The sequence below is a fragment of the Microtus oregoni genome, unplaced genomic scaffold, assembly GCF_018167655.1.
Source record: "Microtus oregoni isolate MIOR12 unplaced genomic scaffold, Mior012 000012F_ref0000307, whole genome shotgun sequence".
In the NCBI taxonomy this organism is placed as follows: Eukaryota; Metazoa; Chordata; class Mammalia; order Rodentia; family Cricetidae; genus Microtus; species Microtus oregoni.
This window is the reverse complement of record NW_024543071.1, coordinates 29914356-29936814: the sequence shown is the minus strand read 5'-3', so window position 1 is coordinate 29936814 and position 22459 is coordinate 29914356. Positions and strand designations below refer to the sequence as shown.

At 43.4% G+C, this 22459-nt stretch overlaps 1 protein-coding gene across 1 annotated transcript in view; it reads right to left on the bottom strand.

Annotated features, from left to right (window-relative positions):
- Gldc (glycine decarboxylase) overlaps positions 1 to 22459 on the bottom strand; it is an 87145-nt gene that overhangs the window by 30437 nt on the left and 34249 nt on the right. The window contains exons 9-16 of the mRNA XM_041661382.1: positions 20211 to 20316; positions 17846 to 17985; positions 17258 to 17338; positions 13604 to 13701; positions 13082 to 13166; positions 12881 to 12922; positions 11101 to 11243; positions 3873 to 3948 (exon numbers count right to left, since the gene is read on the bottom strand). Coding sequence (XP_041517316.1) covers positions 3873 to 3948; positions 11101 to 11243; positions 12881 to 12922; positions 13082 to 13166; positions 13604 to 13701; positions 17258 to 17338; positions 17846 to 17985; positions 20211 to 20316 — 771 coding nt within the window. The remainder of the gene's footprint in view (positions 1 to 3872; positions 3949 to 11100; positions 11244 to 12880; positions 12923 to 13081; positions 13167 to 13603; positions 13702 to 17257; positions 17339 to 17845; positions 17986 to 20210; positions 20317 to 22459) is intronic.

Genomic DNA, 22459 nt, shown 5'->3' with positions numbered 1-22459 from the left:
ATGAAGCTACAGTTACCCTGATACCAAAACCACAAAAAGACCCAACCAAGAAAGAGAATTACAGACCGATCTCACTCATGAACATCGACGCAAAAATCTTCAATAAAATACTGGCAAACCGAATCCAAGAACACATTAGAAAAATTATCCATTATGATCAAGTAGGCTTCATCCCAGAGATGCAGGGCTGGTTCAACATACGCAAATCTATCAATGTAATCCACCATATAAATAAACTGAAAGAAAAAAACCATATGATCATTTCACTAGATGCGGAAAAAGCATTCGACAAAATTCAACACCCCTTTATGATAAAGGTCTTGGAGAGAATAGGGATACAAGGGTCCTACCTAAATATAATAAAAGCTATTTACAGCAAGCCAACAGCTAACATTAAATTAAACGGAGAAAAACTCAAAGCCATCCCACTAAAATCAGGAACACGACAAGGATGTCCACTCTTGCCATACCTCTTCAATATAGTGCTTGAAATTCTAGCAATAGCAATAAGACAACATAAGGAGATCAAGGGGATTCGTATTGGAAAGGAAGAAGTTAAGCTTTCGTTATTTGCAGATGATATGATAGTGTACATAAGCGACCCCAAAAATTCTACCAAAGAACTCCTACAGCTGATAAACAGCTTTAGTAACGTGGCAGGATACAAGATCAACTCCAAAAAATCAGTTGCCTTCCTATACACCAAGGATAAGGAAGCAGAGAGGGAAATCAGAGAAGCATCACCTTTCACGATAGCCACAAATAGCATAAAATACCTTGGGGTAACCCTGACCAAGGAAGTGAAAGATCTACTTGACAAGAACTATAAGTCTTTGAAGAAAGAAATTGAAGAAGACACCAGAAAATGGAAAGACCTCCCTTGCTCTTGGATTGGGAGGACCAACATAGTAAAAATGGCAATTCTACCAAAAGCAATCTATAGATTCAATGCAATCCCCATCAAAATCCCATCAAAATTCTTCACAGATCTGGAGAAGACAATAATCAACTTTATATGGAAAAACAAAAAACCCAGGATAGCCAAAACAATCTTATACAATAAAGGTTTGTCTGGAGGCATTACCATCCCTGACTTCAAACTCTATTACAGAGCTACAGTATTGAAAACAGCTTGGTATTGGCATAAAAACAGAGAAGTCGACCAATGGAATCGAATAGAAGACCCTGACATTAACCCACAAACCTATGAACACCTGATCTTCGATAAAGGAGCTAAAAGTATACAATGGAAAAAAGAGAGCATCTTCAACAAATGGTGCTGGCAAAACTGGATGTCAATCTGTAGAAGAATGAAAATAGATCCATATCTATCACCATGCACAAAACTCAAATCCAAATGGATTAAAGACCTCAATATCAGTCCGAACACACTGAACCTGATAGAAGAGAAAGTGGGAAGTACTCTACAGCACATGGGCACAGGAGACCACTTCCTATGTATAACCCCAGCAGCACAGACACTAAGGGCATCATTGAATAAATGGGACTTCCTGAGGCTGAGAAGCTTCTGTAAAGCAAAGGACACTGTCACTAAGACAAAAAGACAACCCACTGACTGGGAGAAGATCTTCACCAACCCTGCAACTGACAAAGGTTTGATCTCCAAAATATATAAAGAACTCAAGAAACTAGACCGTAAAAGGCTAATCAACCCAATTATAAAATGGGGCACTGATCTGAACAGAGAATTCTCAACAGAAGAACTTCAAATGGCCAAAAGACACTTAAGGTCATGCTCAACTTCCTTAGCGATCAGGGAAATGCAAATCAAGACAACTTTAAGATACCACCTTACACCTGTCAGAATGGCTAAAATAAAAAACACCAATGATAGCCTTTGCTGGAGAGGTTGTGGAGAAAGGGGTACACTCACCCATTGCTGGTGGGAATGCAAACTTGTGCAACCACTCTGGAAAGCAGTGTTTCGGTTTCTCAGGAAATTCGGGATCAACCTACCCCTGGATCCAGCAATACCACTCTTGGGAATATACCCAAGAGAGGCCCTATCATACAACAAAAGTATATGCTCAACTATGTTCATGGCAGCATTGTTTGTAATAGCCAGAACCTGGAAACAACCTAGATGCCCTTCAACGGAAGAATGGATGAAGAAAGTATGGAATATATACATATTAGAGTATTACTCAGCAGTAAAAAACAAGGACTTCTTGAATTTTGCATACAAATGGATGGAAATAGAAAACACTATCCTGAGTGAGGTAAGCCAGACCCAAAAAGAGGAACATGGGATGTACTCACTCATATTTGGTTTCTAGCCATAAATAAAGGACATTGAGCCTATAATTCATGTTCCTAGAGAAGCTAAATAAGGTGAATCCAAAGACAAACACATAGGCATCCTCAGGAATATTAACCTTCATCAGGCGATGAAAGGAGACAGAGACAGAGACCCACACGGGAGCACCGGACAGAAATCTCAAGGTCCAAATCAGGAGCAGAAGGAGACGGAGCACGAGCAAGGAACTCAGGACCACGAGGGGTGCACCCACACACTAAGACAATGGGGATGTTCTATTGGGATCTCACCAAGGCCAGCTGGCCTAGGTCTGAAAAAGCATGGGATAAATCCGGACTAGCTGAACATAGCGGACAATGAGGAATACTGAGAATTCAAGAACAATTGCAGTGGGTTTTTGATCCTACTGCACGTACTGGCTTTGTAGGCAGTTTGAATGCTCACCTTACGAGACCTGGATAGAGGTGGGCAGTCCTTGGGCTTCCCACAGGTCAGGGAACCCTGATTGCTCTTCGAGCAGATGAGGGGGGGGACTTGATGGGGGGAGGGGGAGGGAAATGGGAAGCGGTTGTGGGGACGAGGCAGAAATCCTTAATAAATAAATAAATTTAAAAAAAAAATAAAAAAAATAAAGACAATTCTATTCCCATTGGGAAGACACAGGGAGACAATGTTCCTTCTCCTTCTTTTCCAAGGAGAAAGTGAAAGTTTCAAAATTCTTCATTGCAAAATCTAGCCTAGCCAGAACACCCTTTCAGCTTCAATAAATTCAGAAAGGACCTGAGCTTAGACTACGACTCACTGATATTGCCCACTTAGGAAAGAGCCTTCTGGAATTCTCCTGGAACTGTTGGGGCCTTTGTCCCACTCCTAACACCTACTATACAATCCCTTTAAAAATTCCATCTCCACAGCTTAGTGGAAACCCTAGCACAGAGTTGGCCTTTAAATTGGAGGGACCAGGAACAGGGGACTCCTTTGGCCATAACTAGAGGCCTTGGTTATATCACACGACATCTTTCTGGGACACGAGCAGTGTCTGGTAGCACCAGCTGGTCCCCAGGAAATCTGAGAGGAGTCACTTTTTGCAAACTCCCATGCCCAAAGCAAAGATTGTAGCACAAATGCACCCTCTCCCATCACGGTCTTCAGAGCTGAGAACAACCCCACAGGAGAATATATTTATGGGCATCTTTTGAGGATACATATAACCTAGACCATACTTAGGCTTAAAATTGCTTCGGTCTTAGGCCCAGGGCTAGGGTTGAGCCAAAGAGGAGGGCGGGAATGGCAGCAATCCTGCTGCCCACCTCCTTCTACTCCCTAGAGATCATTTCACTGGCCAGCTGGCTAACTCCAGATGCTGGGTTTGCACAAAAACCTTTCATCTCTGGATGCTTCCCTCATGATGATTACATGGGATGTCTTGGAAACAAGAATCATGATGGTCACTTCACAGATATGTGTTTCATGATAGATGGTTCCCTGTCCACTTCCAAGAAGACTGGAAAGGCAGATCCCACAGAACAAAAGGGACCCTGTGATCTGAGCCTGCGACCACGCCCAGCAGAGCCAGCTGCCTGCCCATGCTCACCGTTCTGTGCCTCTCTCCTTTCTGGTCTAAGTATGCTCTGATAGTGGCCAGTCCAGCATACTCGCCCTGGGCTCCGCTGCAAAGACAAGACGAGAAGAGTCAGGGCTGTGACTTTCACTTGTTGGCTCGGTATTTACCAGACATAATCACACATTAAGCAGTCATGGTCCTAGGGTTCATTCAGTATTTACTAGACACTAACCACACGTTAACCACTCAGGGTCCTAGTTTATCTAGGATCTTTACAGGAACAAAAGTAACTGCTTGGACAATGAGGACTACTGAGAACTCAAGAACAATGGCAATGGGTTTCTGATCCTACTGCACACACTGGCTTTGTGGGAGCCTAGGCAGTTTGGATGCTCAACTTACTAGACCTGGATGGAGGTGGGGGTTCCTTGGACTTCCCACAGGACAGGGAACCCTGATTGCTTTTCAGGCTGAGGGGGGGGGACTTAATTGGCGGAGGGGGAGGGAAATAGGAAGCGGTGGCGGGGAAGAGACAGAAATCTTTAATAATTAAATAAATTTAAAAAAAAAAAGAAAAAAAAAGTAACTGCTTGGCCCTAACCAAAGGTGGGTCTTGCTTATCAGCTCAGGGCCATCAAACATACATGATTTTACTAAGGGAAAGGACTGGTTAAAAAAAAAATGTGAGAAAATATAAGAAACCCATTACTGGGGGCTGGAGAGATGGCTCGGAGGTTAAAAGCACTGACTGCTCTTCCAGAGGTCCTGAATTCAATTCCCAGCAACCACATGGTGGCTCACAGCCATCTATAATGAGATCTGGTGCCCTCTTCTGGCATGCAAGCATACAGGGAAGGAATGTTGTATACATAGTAAATAAATAAATAAACAAAGAAAGAAACCCATTATTAACTTTAATGGGAGAAAAATTTTGAAATTATAAGGATTAATTTATGGTGAGTCTCGTTTCTAAACACATGCGTCACTTAACAAACCCTTTTAAGCATAACCAAGCAATTATGAAACTAACCACAGGTTCACAGTTTATCAGATCAAACCAATATGTATATTTCAAAGCAAAGATATTGTAAAATTATAACCGGAACAATATGATCACACCTAGAATAATAACACACTTTCTAATAAATCAAATACTGAGTCAGACAAAGGCCACACTATCTCCACAGAAACTTTCGGCTGTTGTCATGGCATCCTTCCTGCCCCGAATCGGTACGCCTGCTAGCAGCTCTGACATTATCTTGCAGGCACCACTTGGAGATCATACTGAATGACTCATGTTCCTGTAATCAACACTGAGTCAACCGCACATGGGTCAGCGTCCTAGTACTGCGTGAAGCAAGGAGTGGGAGGTGAGCTTAGGTCTCTCCCTGCCTTGTTCACAAGGCTTTGTCCTCCAGTCTACACCCTCTGAAATACAACCCACCACTCCCTGATTTTACAGCTGAAGTGGAGGGTAGTGCATCATCTGCCCTGTGGGCTAACAGTGGCTGATGGGTAGTTTGGAACAGTGTCAACCGTGTCAAGGAGCCGCAGGTTTCCTCTACAAACAGAACTGTTCTTTGAGTGTGTTTGTGTCGCCAGGACTGAGAGTCACAAGAGCAAACTCTTGGGATGGGGGCATAGACTGGGGTAGAGTGCTTATCTAGCAAGTTTGAGGCCCTAGGTTCAATCATCAGTGACAGGTGGGGTAGGGGAGACAGACACTGACTGGTTAAACGGGGGCTTTAGTTAAATGCAACAAAACAAAGAGACATGTCTGACAAGAGCCAAGACACCTAGCAGCTGTTCCCCGACACGGAGTCAGCTTTACCCCTCTCTGCTTTTTCCATAGGCTACTCATCAGCTGTACTGACTTCTGAACCCAAAGCACTAGCACATTTAACACCTTTTGATTTGTTTGATTGTTTGTTTTATGTGCCCTTTGCCATGGGTGTCAGGTTCCCTGGAACTGGAGACACGGAGAAACCCTTTTTGAAAAACAAAACTAGCAACAACAATAATAATAAAAGGCATTACTTGGGGCTGGAGAGAGGGCTCAGGGGTTAAGAGCACTGATTGCTCTTCCAGAGGACTTGGGTTCAATTCCCAGCACCCCCATGGCAGTTCACAAATCCTTTAAAGAAAACCAATTTCATCTTACTTCACATGCTCACATGCCTTAGATCAGCCTGTATACCTACCGTTCATGGAGTGTTACTGCAGTGTTCACACTGTGTGCCTGCCTTATCTCAGCTAAACCAGATCCTGGACAGCAGGCTCTGGATTTGGATTCCTGTGCATCCCCTCCATAAGAAATCTATGGAACTGGATCTTATGAAATGACTGTATAACAAATGCTCAGGGGATTTGTTCCAAATAGAAGTCTAGCCTTCAGCCCCCACAATTTGTACACAAGTCATCCTTTCCCCTGTAGAAAGGGGCTTTCATATCCTCGAGGTAAGCAGGAGCTGTGTAATTGGACTTGCTGCCTGCCCAACAGGAAGGAAATCACGCCTGACACTAGAAACTCAGGCAACTCCCTGGGGCTAGTGAAGTCATGGACTTAGAGAACCTGTAACTACCACTTTACTAAACCAGCACAATCCCTGAGTACATTCTAAACATTATCCTTACAGCCCAGGTATGGGTAACTTTCACCCCAATACAAAGAAGCTTCTGTTTGTGACAGATGGAGACCACTGAAGAAAGTACAACTTGTCAACACGCAGAGAACGAGATCATGGACACCCAGCCCCAGTGAACACATCTACAACCCAGCTCCTGACCCTAAGGCTGGGAACATTGAGGAAGATGGGCAGAAAGACTTTAGAGGAATCAGAGCACTGCAGTGAGATCATGCCTCTTAGAAATGACAGGAGAGCCACACCCATGATACCTCAACAGCATGGCTCCCTAAACACAAGATGGACAAAGATAATAGCAATAGACTTGCTAATATGGAAGAAAAAAATTTCTCATGGTGGCAAGTAGTCTTCCCTAAGCATGAGCCCCCTCATTAATTGTTTAATGCAGAGTGGTCTGTCTTGAAGTCATATACACACCAAACAACAGGTGTGTGTGTGTGTGTGTGTGTCTGTGTGTGTTTGTAAAACAATTAAAGAAAAAAGAGGCCATGAGTTTGAAAAGGGCAAGAAGGGGTAGAAGGAGTTGGAGGGAGAAGTGTGTGGGGATGATATAGATATTTTAATTCTTAAAAAATAAAAAGTTTTAAACTGTATTTTATATTTATCCCTAGTTTTTTCTCATACCATCCACTCATCTTGTTTTGTGGCCAAGTCAGTCAAGCTAGAGGTAAGAATTGAAAGAAGATTCTGACAGTTGGCAGGATGGGATGGGCCAGTGAGTTAAAGAGGAGCTTCATGCCAAGCTTGACCTGAGTTTGATCCCCAGGACCCACATGATGGGAAGATTGTTCTGTGGATTGTTCTCCAACCACGTGAATGCTGTAGTACATGTGTCCACACTTTCTCCCACACAAATAAATAAATAAATAAGTTTGTTTGTTTGTTTTTAAAGAAGATATCGTTTGGGCCTAAGAGCCAGTAATCCAAAAGGAGAACACTATGCGGAAGGTTGGAACTGCTACATAGTTGTTGTCTTAGATGCTCTTACTATGAAATGTCTCATCTAAATACTGCCAGTATGTTTCAATGCCATATGAAGCTTTCTACAGAGGAATCGTCAAACAAGGCTATGAGTGCCACCTTTTGGTGATCAAGTATTATGAAAAATGCTTATCTGTATAAACCAGGCAGAGACCATCAGAAACGTATCTCATGTGGAGGGAAACTTAAGACAGCGGCTTTAACATCTGTTTGAAATGAAGGCTGATGGCCTGGAGCTGCGTGGCAGGATGCAGGGAGGCAGCTCTGGGGTGGTGAGCCTCAGACCCACTCGTGCAGGGTAAGCCGTGGCTTCAACTGCTTCGGCGTCACTCAGGCAGAGGTGGGAGTGGCTATGGAGTTCACTGTTTAATGCAGAATGAAGGGAAACCATGGATGAGTTTGTCTAAAACTAGCACTTATTCTTCAAAGGATCCCTAAGAAAATGCAATATGCTAGAAGAAACTGGAATAACTAATCAAGAACCAAAGAGCTGGCAAAAGGCACGGGTCTGAGAAGACCCCACTGTTCTAGGGCTAACTAAAGCTTCACTGTCCAGGTGAACGGACGCTGGTGTACAAAAACAGCTAGTCTGTGTGAATTGAGGAAAAGCTCAAATAAAAAATAATAAATTGTACACAGAGACAGGGAAGTAGTTCATAACAGCTAGAATTTCCTTCCCTAAGAACAGAACAAAAATTTAAGGATATATAAAGCTCAATGATTTTTTTTTTTTAAATTACAGCCCCCTTGCCAGGAATCCTGGTGAAAAGCCTGGATTTAGAAGTGGCTGCCACATACTCAGCTTAGTTTTAGCTAGATTTGAACTGAACATTTAGTCCTTCCTTGTGTCTAAAGAACAAGGTGGGGTTTAATTTGATGGACACCATAGAAAGTTCTCAAATGAAAGTTGCTTTGGAATATTTGGAGAAAGGCATCACCATAGCCAAGATTCTTATGAAAAATATTTCTACATATTTTACACACACACACACACACACGTACATGCACACACACACACTCACAAAGCAACACACAACTCAGGAGTGAAGAACACACTCAATTTCAGTTGTCCCCAGTGCTATAATAATCCTTCTGTACACAGTGGAAATTACTCTGTGATTGGCTTAATAAAAAAGCTGACTTGCTAATAGCTGGACAGGACAAGGTTAGGTGGGAGAACCAGACTAAGGACACGGGGAAGAAGAAGGATGGAGTCAGGAATGCCAGTGAAATATGGAGATGCAAGATGAAAGAGGCAACGGCACGTGGCAGAACGAAGATGAATAGAAATGGGATAATTTAAGTTGTAAGAGCTAATTAATAATAAGCCTGAGCTATTGGCCAAATATTTATAATTAATGTTGAGTCTCCATGTTAGTTATTTGGGAACTAGTGGGCGGGAAAGAAACATCTGCCTACACCCCAGATCTCCCACTGGGTCTCCTGTTGTCCAGCCTGGCTTTGAACTCCTGATTCTCCTACCTCTTTCTCCCAATGCCAGTGTCATAGGAATGCACCACCGTGTCCAACTCAGGATGTTGTATTTTGTACAAGTCAAAAGGTCTTATGGATCAATAAGTACTGCGGTGATAGACTGCATACTCAGAATACATGAGGACCTCAGTCAAAGCCAACACCAAAAATGAGAATAAGACAGGTGGCGTATCACACAGTTTTAATACTAACACTCAGGAGGCAGAGACGGAAGGATCTTTATAATTTGAGGCCAACCTAGTCTATATATCAAGTCTCTAGGCCAGCCACGACTACAGAGTGAGACCTTATCACAATTAATAAATTAATTGATTAGTTAATTAAAGAGTTTAAGATATTCCCTAAATAAAAAAAGGTTATATGGAGTATAGCAGTTAAAAAGCTGAAGCTGGCTCGGTGACTCAGGACTATAATCTCAGCATTGGAGAGATTGAGTTGGGAGTATTGCTATGAATTTAAGGCCAGCATAAGCTACAGAGTAAGACCTTGTCTAGATTTAAAAACAAACAACAAACAAACAAAAAAACAGAACAAAACAAAAAAAACCAAAGCAAAACAACAACAAAAAGTAACAGATTCTGAGGTCTCTGCCTCCCATCTCCCGGTAGGAGCCCTGGGCTGCTACCACATCCTCAGGCTTGCTCAACAGGTGCTTTTATGCCCTGAACCACCCATCTCCCCAAGCCATTTGTACTTTCTCTTTTCAAAAGCAACTGTCTACTGTCTTAGCTGAGGTTATTATTGCTGTGACGAAACACCACAGCCAAAACAAATCGGGGAGGAAAGAATTTGCTTGGCTTACACTTCCATGCCACTGTTCATCATTGAAGCAAATCAGGACAAGGTACTCAAATCGGGCAGGAATCTGGAGGCAGGAGCTGATGCAGAAGCCATGGAGGGGTGCTGCTTACTGGCTTGTTCTTTATGGCTTACTCAGGACCACCAAGCCCAGAGGTGGCCCCACCCATAATGGGCTGAGCCTTCCCCATCAATCACTAATTAAGAAAACGCCTTACTGGCTTGCCTATAGCCTGATCTTATGGAGGCATTTTCTCAACAAAGGCTTTCTCCTCTGTTGATGACTATACCTTAGGTCGAGCTGACATTAAACTAGTCAGTACAACATTTCCTCAACTTTAGAAGCCAAATATACTAACAATAATTTCAGCTTGTCTTTCTCTTTGTATCCCTGGGAAATACATTCTTATTTCTGCTTGCCTTTGAACATTGTATCATAATTCTGAACCATAGGTTTCTACGGTGATTTTAAGAATGGCAAGGAGTTCTGGGAACAAGTTGAAGCAAGTCATGCTGGGCTCAATAGAAAGGTAATTAAATATTGTTAGACTTTTCTCAGCCAGGCTATAAATGTCCCCTGGGTTTATACTTTAAGGAAATAAATGGAAAAAAAAACAGGGATTAAACAAACAAACAGGATAAAAAACACCATGTAGCCTTCGTTGGCCTGTAATTCACTATAGAGCCATGTTGGTCTTAAACTCACAGAGCTCCGTCTACCTCTGCTTCTTGAATGCTATGATTACAGGAGCACGCCACCATGCCCAGCAGAGACAAACTTTTTTGACTTTTTTACATTTAGCATCTAAATATCCCAAGGAAATAGAAAGACCAGTGGTGACTTTGTTAAATTAAGCAAAGTTTTCATGTCAAAATTTATGATTATTCTGCTCACACATGGCTTCTGTGGATAGTTCTGATATAAAATAAAAACATCTAAATTGAAGCACCATGCTTCACTTTCAGAGCGTCCTGTGGAACTTGGAAGGCTTGGCTTGAAACACTTATATTTTTTGCATAGTTCCACCTAGAACATTGTCCTTTGAACTTAGGAACCTGAGTTCAGGAGAGGCACTCCTCCCTAAGGAAGCCCAAGGAGCAGCAGGGAATGGTTCACATGGTAGAAAAACCTAGGTTCAGACCACAAATGGTCACCAAATTTCTAGCTGTGTAAATGAGGGCACCTTGGACTTCTGGGCATACCCCTGCAGTAGAGTCTAAGTGCCCAGTCAACTTAGCAGGATACATAGTAACACATAAGTAGGATACATAGAAATGGTAATTTGCTTTTGGAGGTGGGCGTGACACAGTTGCTACCAAGAGGGAACAAAGCCCCTTACCTGTTAGGTTGGAAGGAGACTTGGTCATAACCTGTGAGCTCACACAGGTCCTTCTCAAGCTCTTGGAAAAGCTGCTGGTATCCCTGGGCTTGGTCCAGAGGCACAAACGGGTGGATGTTAGCAAATTCTTTCCACGTGATGGGCTGAAGAGCAAGAAGAGGAACATAAGCATATGTACACTGTAAAAGTAATGATGATTTTAAAGATGATGATGATGATGACCAACACCAAGAATGGCACCAAGCAGCCAGGGACTATCAAGGCACTCAGAATGTGCATCTGGTTTCTCTGCACACCCTAACGAAAGAAGAACTATTACTATCTACACTGTACAAGTGCGACATAGAAGCCACAAAGAAAGCTCAGACAGAAACACTATTCTACCTATCCAGGAGCAGAAAGGTCCCGGAACAGACTTACATCCATGAAGCAGCGAGTTTAGTCAAACTCTTCCATGTGCACACATGCATACATGGTACTGTCTTTTCACTGAGCAGAACCAGTCACGGACAGAAATGCAAACAGGAAAGGCCCTTCCTAACACAACCTGAAATTAGTTCCTTTGCATAAAATGATTTGCAACATCAGAATAATCCAAGAAATAAAAGGAATACACTAACTCTACTGGAACAATCTTGGCCTTGTAAAGATAAGCATCACTCACAACACCATGTTAATCAAATAAACTTAAACCTCAGATCTCACCCTTCTGATATTGTGAGTGGATTTCTAAAGAGAGGTATTTGCGTGTGTTTGGTTTTTGACATGTGAACTCAAGGTCTTGCCTTTGCTTTCTAAGTGCTGGGATTATAGGCATGCAACTGACAAAAGTTTACTTTAGCCTTTTAATCTTTTTTCTGTTGTAACTAAGAAGCAAACCACAGCCGATGGATACCTGGCAAGTGCTCTACCACTGAACCAATCTCCAGCCCACGCTAACATTCTTAAGTCTACCTCTGGGGCTAGCTACAAACTGAAAAAAAAAAAAAAAAAAAAAAAAAAAACAGAAGTTTTTAAAAGCCCAGATTTAGAAAACAAAACAAACAAATAAACAAACAAAAACTAGTCACCTATTTTAATTTAAAAGAAAAATTAATTTTACAGAGTTTGCAGGACAACGCAGTGATGAAGTTGCCTGATGACCTGACTTTGATCCCTGGAACCCACACAGTGAAGGAGAGAACCATTGTGCACTGTGGCTTTCATATGCAAGTGCACACACAATAAACAAACCCATAAAAGATACTAACAGTAATAATAATTTTATACTGCTGGGCATGGTAGACATGTTTGTAGATTCAGACACTTGGGACACTGATCTGGGGCCACTATTTTAATCATTGGCTTTAAAACTATCCAGAGGTTAGTTTTAAAACTTTGATAATAAGAATACATTTTACCCATAAATTTTTTGGTTGTTTGGTTTTTTGAGGCAGAATTTCTCTGTCCTGAAACTCAATTTTTAGACCAGGTTAGCCCTCAACTCAGAGATCTGCCTGCCTCTGCCTCCTGAGTGTTGGGATTAAGGCCATGTACCACCACACCTGGCTTTATTCATAAATTTAACTGATGAAGTTGTGAGAAATATCAGGGTCTCTGCCAATCGCAGAATGGCAAGTAAAGGAACTTAAAGCACACAGTGTCACAGTTCAGGTAGGCTTTTTTTTTCATCCACTTCTGTACAAACTGGAAATCTGTCCCTAAGCACCACTTTATAGGTGAGACCTACTTACTGTGAGTTTATCCCTAAGTACCCGCTTTGTAGACAAGACCTACTTACTGTGAGTTCGGAGGAGCTATTGAGCTTCATCGTGCAGGATCCCTTGAAGAAGCAGACCCAAGAAGCATCACATTAATGATTTTCTGCAGCCCATTTATCAACCCTCCCACCTCCCGCCAGGTACTGCTTCTTCCCCCTTGCATTGTATTAGATATTACGATGCAACGGGAGGAAATGAGACGAAAGGCCACAAGCAGCTACCAGTGGAATCATGCTGTGAACAAGGGAGATGTCTTTGTTCTCTAGCTTCTTCATGTACCGGACGAGATTGGTTTCCGAGTGATAGCTGTGAACACAGAACACAAGGTCAGAGCCATTGAATTAGAGTCCTGCTGATCCTCATCCACAGTAAGAAAGGAGTGCTAACTCCAAAGCCACGTTAATTGCATGTCAGAGGGAAGGACAGAGATTCTGGTGGACCTTAGCACATACCTGATGCAAGACGCTACCTTTAAGAAGGCGAGAACAATGGGAAGAAGACAGAGTTCCTGAGATGAGCTTCAACCTAACAAGGACATCTGCAAATTCCCCTCCCCACCCCAGGACAGTAGAACGACCAGAAGACAAGGTAAGCTTGACTTGCGTCAGAGATGGGCTATGTCTGGTACTAGTGAGCCAGGCTGAATGGCAATAAAAACTCGGGACCTATACTGGTCAGCTCTCCCAAGCTCCCTGGTTCATTGTCAGGACACAAAATGCAGAATCCATGGAAGCCACACAAACCTGTTGAACACCTGATGTGTGAGAAATGGGCTGGTTCTCTTGAATGAAGACCCTAGGATCCCTCTCCTCTCCTCTCCCATGCTTTCAGCTACCAACTCCTACAAGAGACATCGAGGAAACTGAAGGACAGGGGCAAGGCTGGAAGCTTCCAGGCTCGATTAAAAATTCAAAAGACAAATGTATCAAGACATTCACGTAAAAACCAAACTAATTAAACACTTAAGCACTATACCAAAAGCATGAGTAGCAAAAGAAAAAATGATAAATCGCATCACATAGGAGACACCTAGGTCTTTGTGCTCACAAATATGTACTAGAAGAAGCTGGAATGCTAAGCACATAGGGTTGGTCCTTCAGAGAAGGAAAGTAAAACCTGCTTTCTGCTAGGAAGGCTGGGTCAGATCGGCTTTGGGCCCTGGTGACTTTCATGTGCTATCTTCAATATCTTCATAGCTGGAGACTTTTCTAGCCCTGGACTCTTCCAGATCCTTATTGTGAATTTGTTTTTCTCAATCAATCATAAACAAATCAAGTTTTCTCAGCCAAACTCTAGAAACACTCTTTATGGACTTTACAGAGTTTCTATATAGTTACATGTGATCTGTATTAACTTAATGTGTTCCTCCAGGAGATTTATGTATGCTTTGTTACATACTCAGGATTGAGTTAATCATCACCAGAATAATTTTCACCAAATTGTGCTGTGCCTTAATGCTCCTAAAATAACTACCCAGGATCAGACTCCCAAAGTTGGAACCAAACTGGTAATAGCTGAGTTGTATTGAGTCAAAGTGCCTTCTTGCCTCCCTCAGCTCTTCTCCCTGCTGACATGAAGGTCACAGAGATCATTGCAGACTTCTATTGCATTAAAATTAAAAACATTTGAGAGGCTGAATTCGTAGCTAAATTGGTAGAACGCTCCTGAAGTGTGCATAAGAGCTGCATTGTATCCACAGAACAGCACAGACTGGTCGTGTGGCACCCACCATAATCCTAGTGCAAGGGACGTAGAGACAAGAAGATGAACAGATCAGTCTTTATGAAGAGAGAGAGAGATGACTCAGGGGTTAAGAGCACTAATTGCTTTCCCAGAGTACCCCAGTTCAATTCCCAGCACCCACATGGTGGCTCACAATTCTCTGTCACTCCCATTCCAGGGAATCTGACACCCTCTTCTGAGCACATATATTCATACAGGCAAAGAACTCATACATGTAAAATAAAGCTAAATAAATCTAAAAAAAAAAGTTGTTCAATGGTTGGTTACACTAGACCTTGTCTCAACAACAACAACGACAACAAATTAAAATAAGTAAATAAGAACATTTGCATTGTGGGTATTGCTCAGGACCTGATCACTTGCCTTACATAAGCAAGGCCCAAGTTAAAAACCTAGTACATTCTACCAAAAGAACAACAGCAATCAAGAGCTGTAAATGAAGGGCTCTAGCTCAGTAGTCAAATCCTTAATTGTCCAGTGTGTGTGAGGTCCTGCGTTAGATCACTAGCACAATGAAAGAAATAAGCAAAAATAAAAAATATTTTTTCATCAGTGATATTATCCAGAGAGCCAAGAAACTGCTCAAATAACGGGAGAAAAAGTAGGCAAATCAAAGAATTTTATGTCTGCAATATCTACTTAAATGTGTGGCCTGTTCCTCGTCCCTCTTTGTTAACGGGATAGGTGTAGGTTTGTTTTTGTTAACTTGACCCAAACTAAAGTCACTTGGAAGAGGGAATCTCAACTGAAGAATTGCTTCCTTCAGATTGGCAAACCTGTGAAGCACTTTCTTGATTAAGGATTGATGGGAGAGTAGAGGGTCTGGCCCACTACGAAGGTCGCCACACCAGGCAAGAGGGCCTGGATTGTGTGAGAAAGTGAGCCAGTAAGCAGCCTTCCATCATGGTTTCCACCTGTGTTCCTGCATGATGTACCACGCCTGCCTGCCCCTACATTGTTTGGTCAGAGAACACTATCAGAGCAACAGAAAACAAATGGAAACATACAGTTATCTCGAGTCTTGTATTAACGACTCCAGAAACATCCCTCAAATGCATACAGATCAACGACCTTAAGGAAAATGAGTCCGGGGCTCTCCAGGTGAAAGCGTTTACTTGGTCCTATTCAATTTAAAAAATTCAACATTGGGGGAGCATTGTGAAGCTTCTTGATAGTTTATGCTCGGTATCTGGGGCTGACTAATGCACTGTGGGAGGAATTTGAAGCTTCTGTAATAAAAGCTTCCTTCCATTGGCTCATTCAACAGATATTGACTAAAGTCACAGCCATGCAGCAAGCCATGGAGAATGCGCAGAGTGCTCTGGGTAGATCTCACCAGAGGTCTAGGGAGCCATTGAGTTCTCTCTCTTCAAGCCTATGGAAGGGTAACCCCGTACCCTGCTCACCCTTGAGAGTTCTCGCCAGAGGTCTAGGGAGCCATTGAGTTCTCTCTCTTCAAGCCTATGGAAGGGTAACCCTGCACCCTGCTCACCCTTGAGAGTTCTCGCCAGAGGTCTAGGGAGCCATTGAGTTCTCTCTCTTCAAGCCTATGGGAGGGTAACCCTGCACCCTGCTCACCCTTGAGAGTTCTCGCCAGAGGTCTAGGGAGCCATTGACTTCTATCTCTTCAAACCTATGGGAGGGTAACCCCGCACCCTGCTCACCCTTGAGAGTTCTCGCCAGAGGTCTAGGGAGCCATTGACTTCTATCTCTTCAAGCCTATGGGAGGGTAACCCTGCACCCTGCTCACCCTTGAGAGTTCTCGCCAGAGGTCTAGGGAGCCATTGACTTCTATCTCTTCAAACCTATGGGAGGGTAACCCCGCACCCTGCTCACCCTTGAGAGTTCTCGCCAGAGGTCTAGGGAGCCATTGACTTCTATCTCTTCAAGCCTATGGGAGGGTAACCCCGCACCCTGCTCACCCTTGAGAGTTCTCGCCAGAGGTCTAGGGAGCCATTGACTTCTCTCTCTTCAAGCCTATGGGAGGGTAACCTATGGAAGGGTAACCCTGCACCTTGGTCAACCCTGATAGTTCACGCTGTGGACACCCACTCAGCCATGCAGAAGTGACTCGGTGCTGCAGGACTGTTTCTCCTCCTGACCTTTTATGACTTCTTCCCTAGGAGAGAGATGACATCTGGACCCACCCTCCTCTTTCAGATCTTAGTGTAGGAAACTTATCCAAGCTCCGGTGAGAAACTGATCCATTCTGCTCAGTTTCCTCATGGACCAGGCTGGGTTTATATGTTTGGCTCCTCACTGGTCTATACACTTAGTAGAGGCGGAGACCATGTCCAATTTGCCATCATAATAATCTCATGGCATAGCCAATAACCTGGCATATATTACATCCTTGAAAATTACTCTCTAAATGAGTGAGTATAGTAAATTTCTCAGAATACAATGTCACGAATCTTTGTGCTGAAGTCAGAGTGCCGCATCACTAATAATCCACCTAACCTGGATGCACTGGCCTGCCTAGAGTCTGTTAACAGTGACTTTTAGCTATCAGCAGTCACAGGGAAGAAGGGGACAGGCAGTGCCATAATCTGAACAGCAGACTGGCCACTGCCACCCCTGAGCCTGTTCTCAACTCAGATTCAGGCCCACAGAAGGCAGAGTCGAGCCCTTCTTGACACCACGTCTTTACTTACTGCAGATGACTCACAGCCAAAGATCCACAGTAAATCGTCCAGATCCTTCTCGGTGACTGTTTCATCCAAAGAGATGCCAAGCTACAGAAACAAAAAAACAAAAGGAAACCATCCGCTCCCATCTCCAGACCACTGGGGGGCGGGGGGCCGGGGGTGGGGGGAGAGTCCTGGTCAAACTCCTCATGCACTCTAGAACACCAAGGTACCGTTAGAACCATGCTGATCTTTAAGGGAAAGTGACTAGACCAGTCTCCAACTTGACAAGCCACCTATAGACACTAATAGTCTGATGACTTTAGGATGCTCCCATAGGAACTAAACGTGGCAAGTTTTCCATCCTTTTATTCATTTTGTTATCTAACTTAGAGCCTCATTTATGAACAGTTCCAAACCACAAAACCATTCTTGAGAAAAGCTGAGGACAATTTATTCTTTGAAAAAGTCACAGTACAACAAGTTGGAAATTTAAAACATTACAAAAAAATCGACTCCAAATACCAACGTTTGTTAAACAAAATAGAAGGTGTGTCATGAGAGAATCCACGAAAGCACTAAGAACTGGTTAAAAATATTAAGTGTGTTACTTACTGTGCCATCTTCAAAGAGTCGAAAGTTGATCTGCCTCTGAGCTGCTCTGCCCAATACCTCCTTCACTGAACAGCCACACTGGACCTTCAAGGTGTCAAAGAACAGGTCGTGCTGGAGTTGATGTCCGGCTCGTTTGAGACCTAGACAAGACAGGGAACACACTCATCTCTAACAGTGCTCTGAGCCACAGCCACTAACATCCCAGACATTAGGAGGTGACCCCTACTGTAGGTTGTTCCTCTTCTGGCCAGGATATTGGTGGCTGTCTTAAAAGGCTATTAAATGAATTTATTATTGTGTTATAGAAAATCATAAAACACATATCAAACAAAGGAAGAAAAATTACCAGCCAATCAGCTAGAAATAAGTTTTGATGTACATATTAGAAATGGCTGTAATGTGTGTGTGTGTGAGAGAGAGAGAAACAGAGAGTGTGTGTGTGTTTGCTTGTCTATAGAATAGTTCCCCATATAATTATTTTCAATAACTATCTAGTAAGTAGTCAAATGTATGGATGTACCATTATGTAATTATGTGTTTCGAGCATTTAATCTGTTTCCAAGACTGGATAATTTATTGTAAACAAGGTTTCAAGGGACAATCTTTTCACACGTATCTGATTACTTTCTTTAGATAAATTTCTAATAGTAGTGTAGCTGAATCATATTGTAGGCACAATTTTTAAGCTGGTTTTTGGCTGTTGTTTTGGCAGTTAAAAGTCGTTAATCAAATGCACTTCTGTTGTGTGTGTGTGCAATGTGTGCATGTGGAGGCCAGAGGTCAACACTGTCATCTTCAGTCCCTTTCTACCCTTTTGTTTGGTTGTTGTTGTGGTTGTTGCTTTTGACACAGGGTCAAACTCAATCTGAAGCGTATCACGTCAGTTAAACTAGTGGGTTTATAAATACCAGGGATCATTAGTCCGTATTTCTCCACTGCTAGGAGGATTATGGCACAATCTGGCCACACCCCAGCTTTTAAAGAGGGGTCTGAAGATCTGAACTATGAAGGGACACTAGCCCACTGGAGCATGTGGCCCTGGCAGGCCTTGCCCTTCTCCCCCATCCCCCATTCCTTGCTAAAAACTGTAATATTGCAATCCTAAGGCTACTCCCCAAGGTCTATTCCCTTATTTAGCCAATTCCTCCTCCTGAGGCTGACTACCAAGGTCCAGCTATCAAAGTATTGAAATCCAGCAATCAGAAGTCCTCTTTGGCTCACCTAATTAACATGTCCAATTAAAATTAAGCACTTCATCTTAATGGGATGTTTCCCCTTTTACCTTTATAAGCTGCCAATTTCCTATGTGCCACGTCTGTCTCCTCTCTACTGAGAGGCAGTCCTTTGTCCTCTGGGAAAACTCCTGCCCCTTTCCCTTTTTCCCTTCCCCTTTCTCACTCTTCCTCATCCCTGTCTTGGTCCTTTATCCCTGCCCTTTGTCTCTCTAGGGCAAATAATCCCCTTTGTGCTGAGAACCTGGTCTGAGAACTTGATCTTGGGGGTGTCTTGAGCCAACTTCAAGGTTCCCCACAAATTCAAGGCCTTGTGTTTGTGATACCTTCTTCCCCACATCTTAAAAATTTTGGATACACAATGTTGGATTGTCATCCATAAAAAGCTACACCAATGGGGTATTAACATTTCTTAATTTTTACCAACGAAAAGGGAAAAGGGATGAGAGTCTAATTCAGTGGTAAACATGCCTAGGGTCCTGAACTTCATCCCTAGAACCACACACAAAACTAAAAATTAAAAACAATAAAGCAGTACGCATGGATGGCACGTGTCTGCACATGCAAGGCACAGGCAGGGGATCATGAGTTCAAAAATTATCTTCAGCTACACCATAAGTTCGAGGCTGTCTGACCTACACGAGACTTTGTCAAGAACCCAACAAAAGATAAAATAGTTCCTGGATTAATAATCAGGTTGAAATTAATGAGACCACTGGTCATTATTTGTATACTTATCTATTTCTAAATTGTATAATGACTTTTGCTCATTTTCTCATAAAAAATGTTCATTGTGTCTTCATATTTGGGGAGAGAAAGATAAATAACTTCATCTATTACAAATATCAGCACTCACTGAGTGTGGTGACACTCAGGAGGCAGAGACAGAAGGATCACCATGATTCAAGGTCTGTTTGGTTTACACGTGAATTGCAGGCCAGCCAGGGCTACACAGTGAGACACTGTCTAAGACAAAGAGGAGAATAGGAGTATGTCATCTTGTCATAGATGTTGAAGATATTGTCCTCTTTCTTATCTGACCTTTGTTTGTATTCGGTGTTGGACACACCCCCGTCTTCATGCACCTAGTCACACGTATCAATCTTGTTACGCTGGGAACACAACTGACTCACCTTCACACAGAATCAGTGTGGCATTGTGAACCCTTTTAGCGATGTGCTTCAGCCCATGGGAACCATGGTAAATGGCAAACATGGCGGCCATGTTGGCCAAGAGGGCCTGAAAGAAGAAAGAGCATTTGCGGAATCAACAATGTGCAATGAGTCAGAAGACGGGTGGTGGGAGGAATGACTGGGGTACGATGTCCAAAATAAAGAAAAACGAACCCAAATGACTCTGTGACAGCCGAGGACCATTAGAGAGCCTGAGGGAAAACAGTGTTGAAGTCATCATCCTAACCCTCATAAAGGGGTCTCACTGGCACAACAGGGCCATGCCAGTCATGAGGGGAAGGCAGACTGCCGTCAGCACCGCCTGGCAGTATCTACTGTTGGGAGACAATAGAGTCATAATGACCTCAGTGAGGAAAATGTGAAATTTGGGAGTTTTATTAAGCATTTCTTCAGGAATCAAAACAACAAGCAATTTTCAAACACCCAAAATCTCCAAGGAAAGAATTCTTCTGAAGCTATAGAGTAATTAACTGCAGTAACCAAGGGATCATCAGCGAGGGAAGACGGCTCAAGGGGTAAAGCACTCACACCAAGTAAAAGGGCCTGTGTTTAGATCCCTAGAATGCACATGAAAACAGACACAGAAGTGCAACACCTGACCACAGGGGGTGTCCCCTGTTTCAAAGAAAAGTAAGAGAAGTGTGAAGAGGCACAAAACATGGTGACCGTTTTTATATCAGTTGGGCCACAAGTTTCTAGAAAGGTTTAAAATATAATGCATTAACAGAATTTCAGAGATTAAAAAAATAGCCACGCTCCATCAGTGATGCAAATCTGAGAGAAATTCCGGGGGGAACACACGATGCTAACTGGGAAAATGCAGGAGTAAGAAAAGCAACAATTGATACAGCAGTAATAGATGATACACAGAGAGAGCGGAGGGGAAAGCCCAGGAAAGGCCAGCCATGCCTTAGCACAAGAGCAATGGCCGCCTTGCAAAGACTCTGGCGTGCTGTGAGCGATTGTAGAACAGATCAGGAAAAGGAACACTCAAATGAAAAACTAGACAGTCAGCAAATGAAAAGACAAAAATTGGGGAAGACAGATCGCGGCCATCCCCAAAGCAAACATGATTTTCTTTCATATATATATATATATATATATATATATATATATATATATATATATATACATTCTTTCATACATACATATACACACACACACACCTGTGTATGTATAAACACCATTTTCATAACTGCTGAAAATACACAGAAAAATGATGACATGAGCTATATACAAACTAAAGGAAATGAAGATGAAGCAGCCACATAGCTTTGTTTGTTGTAGACAGCCCGGTACATGATTTTCAAACTTTGGAGAGAAAGGACCAGTAAGATGGCTCAGTAGGTAAAAGAACTGCCGTGCAAGCCTAATGACGCGAGTTTGATTTCCAGATTCTATGGTGGAAGGGGAGAACTGATTCATGCAAGTTATCCTCTGGCCTCTACAAGTGTGCCATGGCACACATGCACCTCCCTCCCTGCCACGTGCTCACCTGCATTATACATAAAATCTGATGAAAAAAACAGGTGTTGGAGAGATGGTTCCGCAGCTAAGAGCACTGGGTACTCTTCCAGAAGACCAGAGAGATCTGCCTGGCCCTCCATCCTGAGTGCTAGGATTGAAGGCGTGTATCACCATACCTGGCTATGGTACTTGTGGTGGTGATGGTGGTGGTGGTGGTGGTGGTGGTGGTGATGGTGGTGGTGGTGGTGGTGATGGTGGTGGTGACGGTGGTGGTGGTGATGGTGATGGTGGTGGTGACGGTGGTGGTGGTGGTGGTGATGGTGGTGGTGACGGTGGTGGTGGTGGTGGTGATGGTGGTGATGGTGGTGGTGACGGTGGTGGTGACAGTGGTGGTGGTGGTGGTGATGGTGGTGATGGTGGTGGTGACGGTGGTGGTGGTGGTGATGGTGGTGGTGACGGTGGTGGTGGTGACGGTGGTGGTGGTGGTGGTGGTGGTGGTGGTGACGGTGGTGGTGGTGATGGTGATGGTGGTGGTGACGGTGGTGGTGGTGGTGGTGATGGTGGTGGTGACGGTGGTGGTGGTGGTGGAGGTGTTTGAGTTGGTGGTGGTGGTGGTGGAGGTGGAGGTGGTGGAGGTGGTGGTGACAGTGGTGGTGGTGGTGGTGATGGTGGTGATGGTGGTGGTGACGGTGGTGGTGGTGACGGTGGTGGTGACGGTGGTG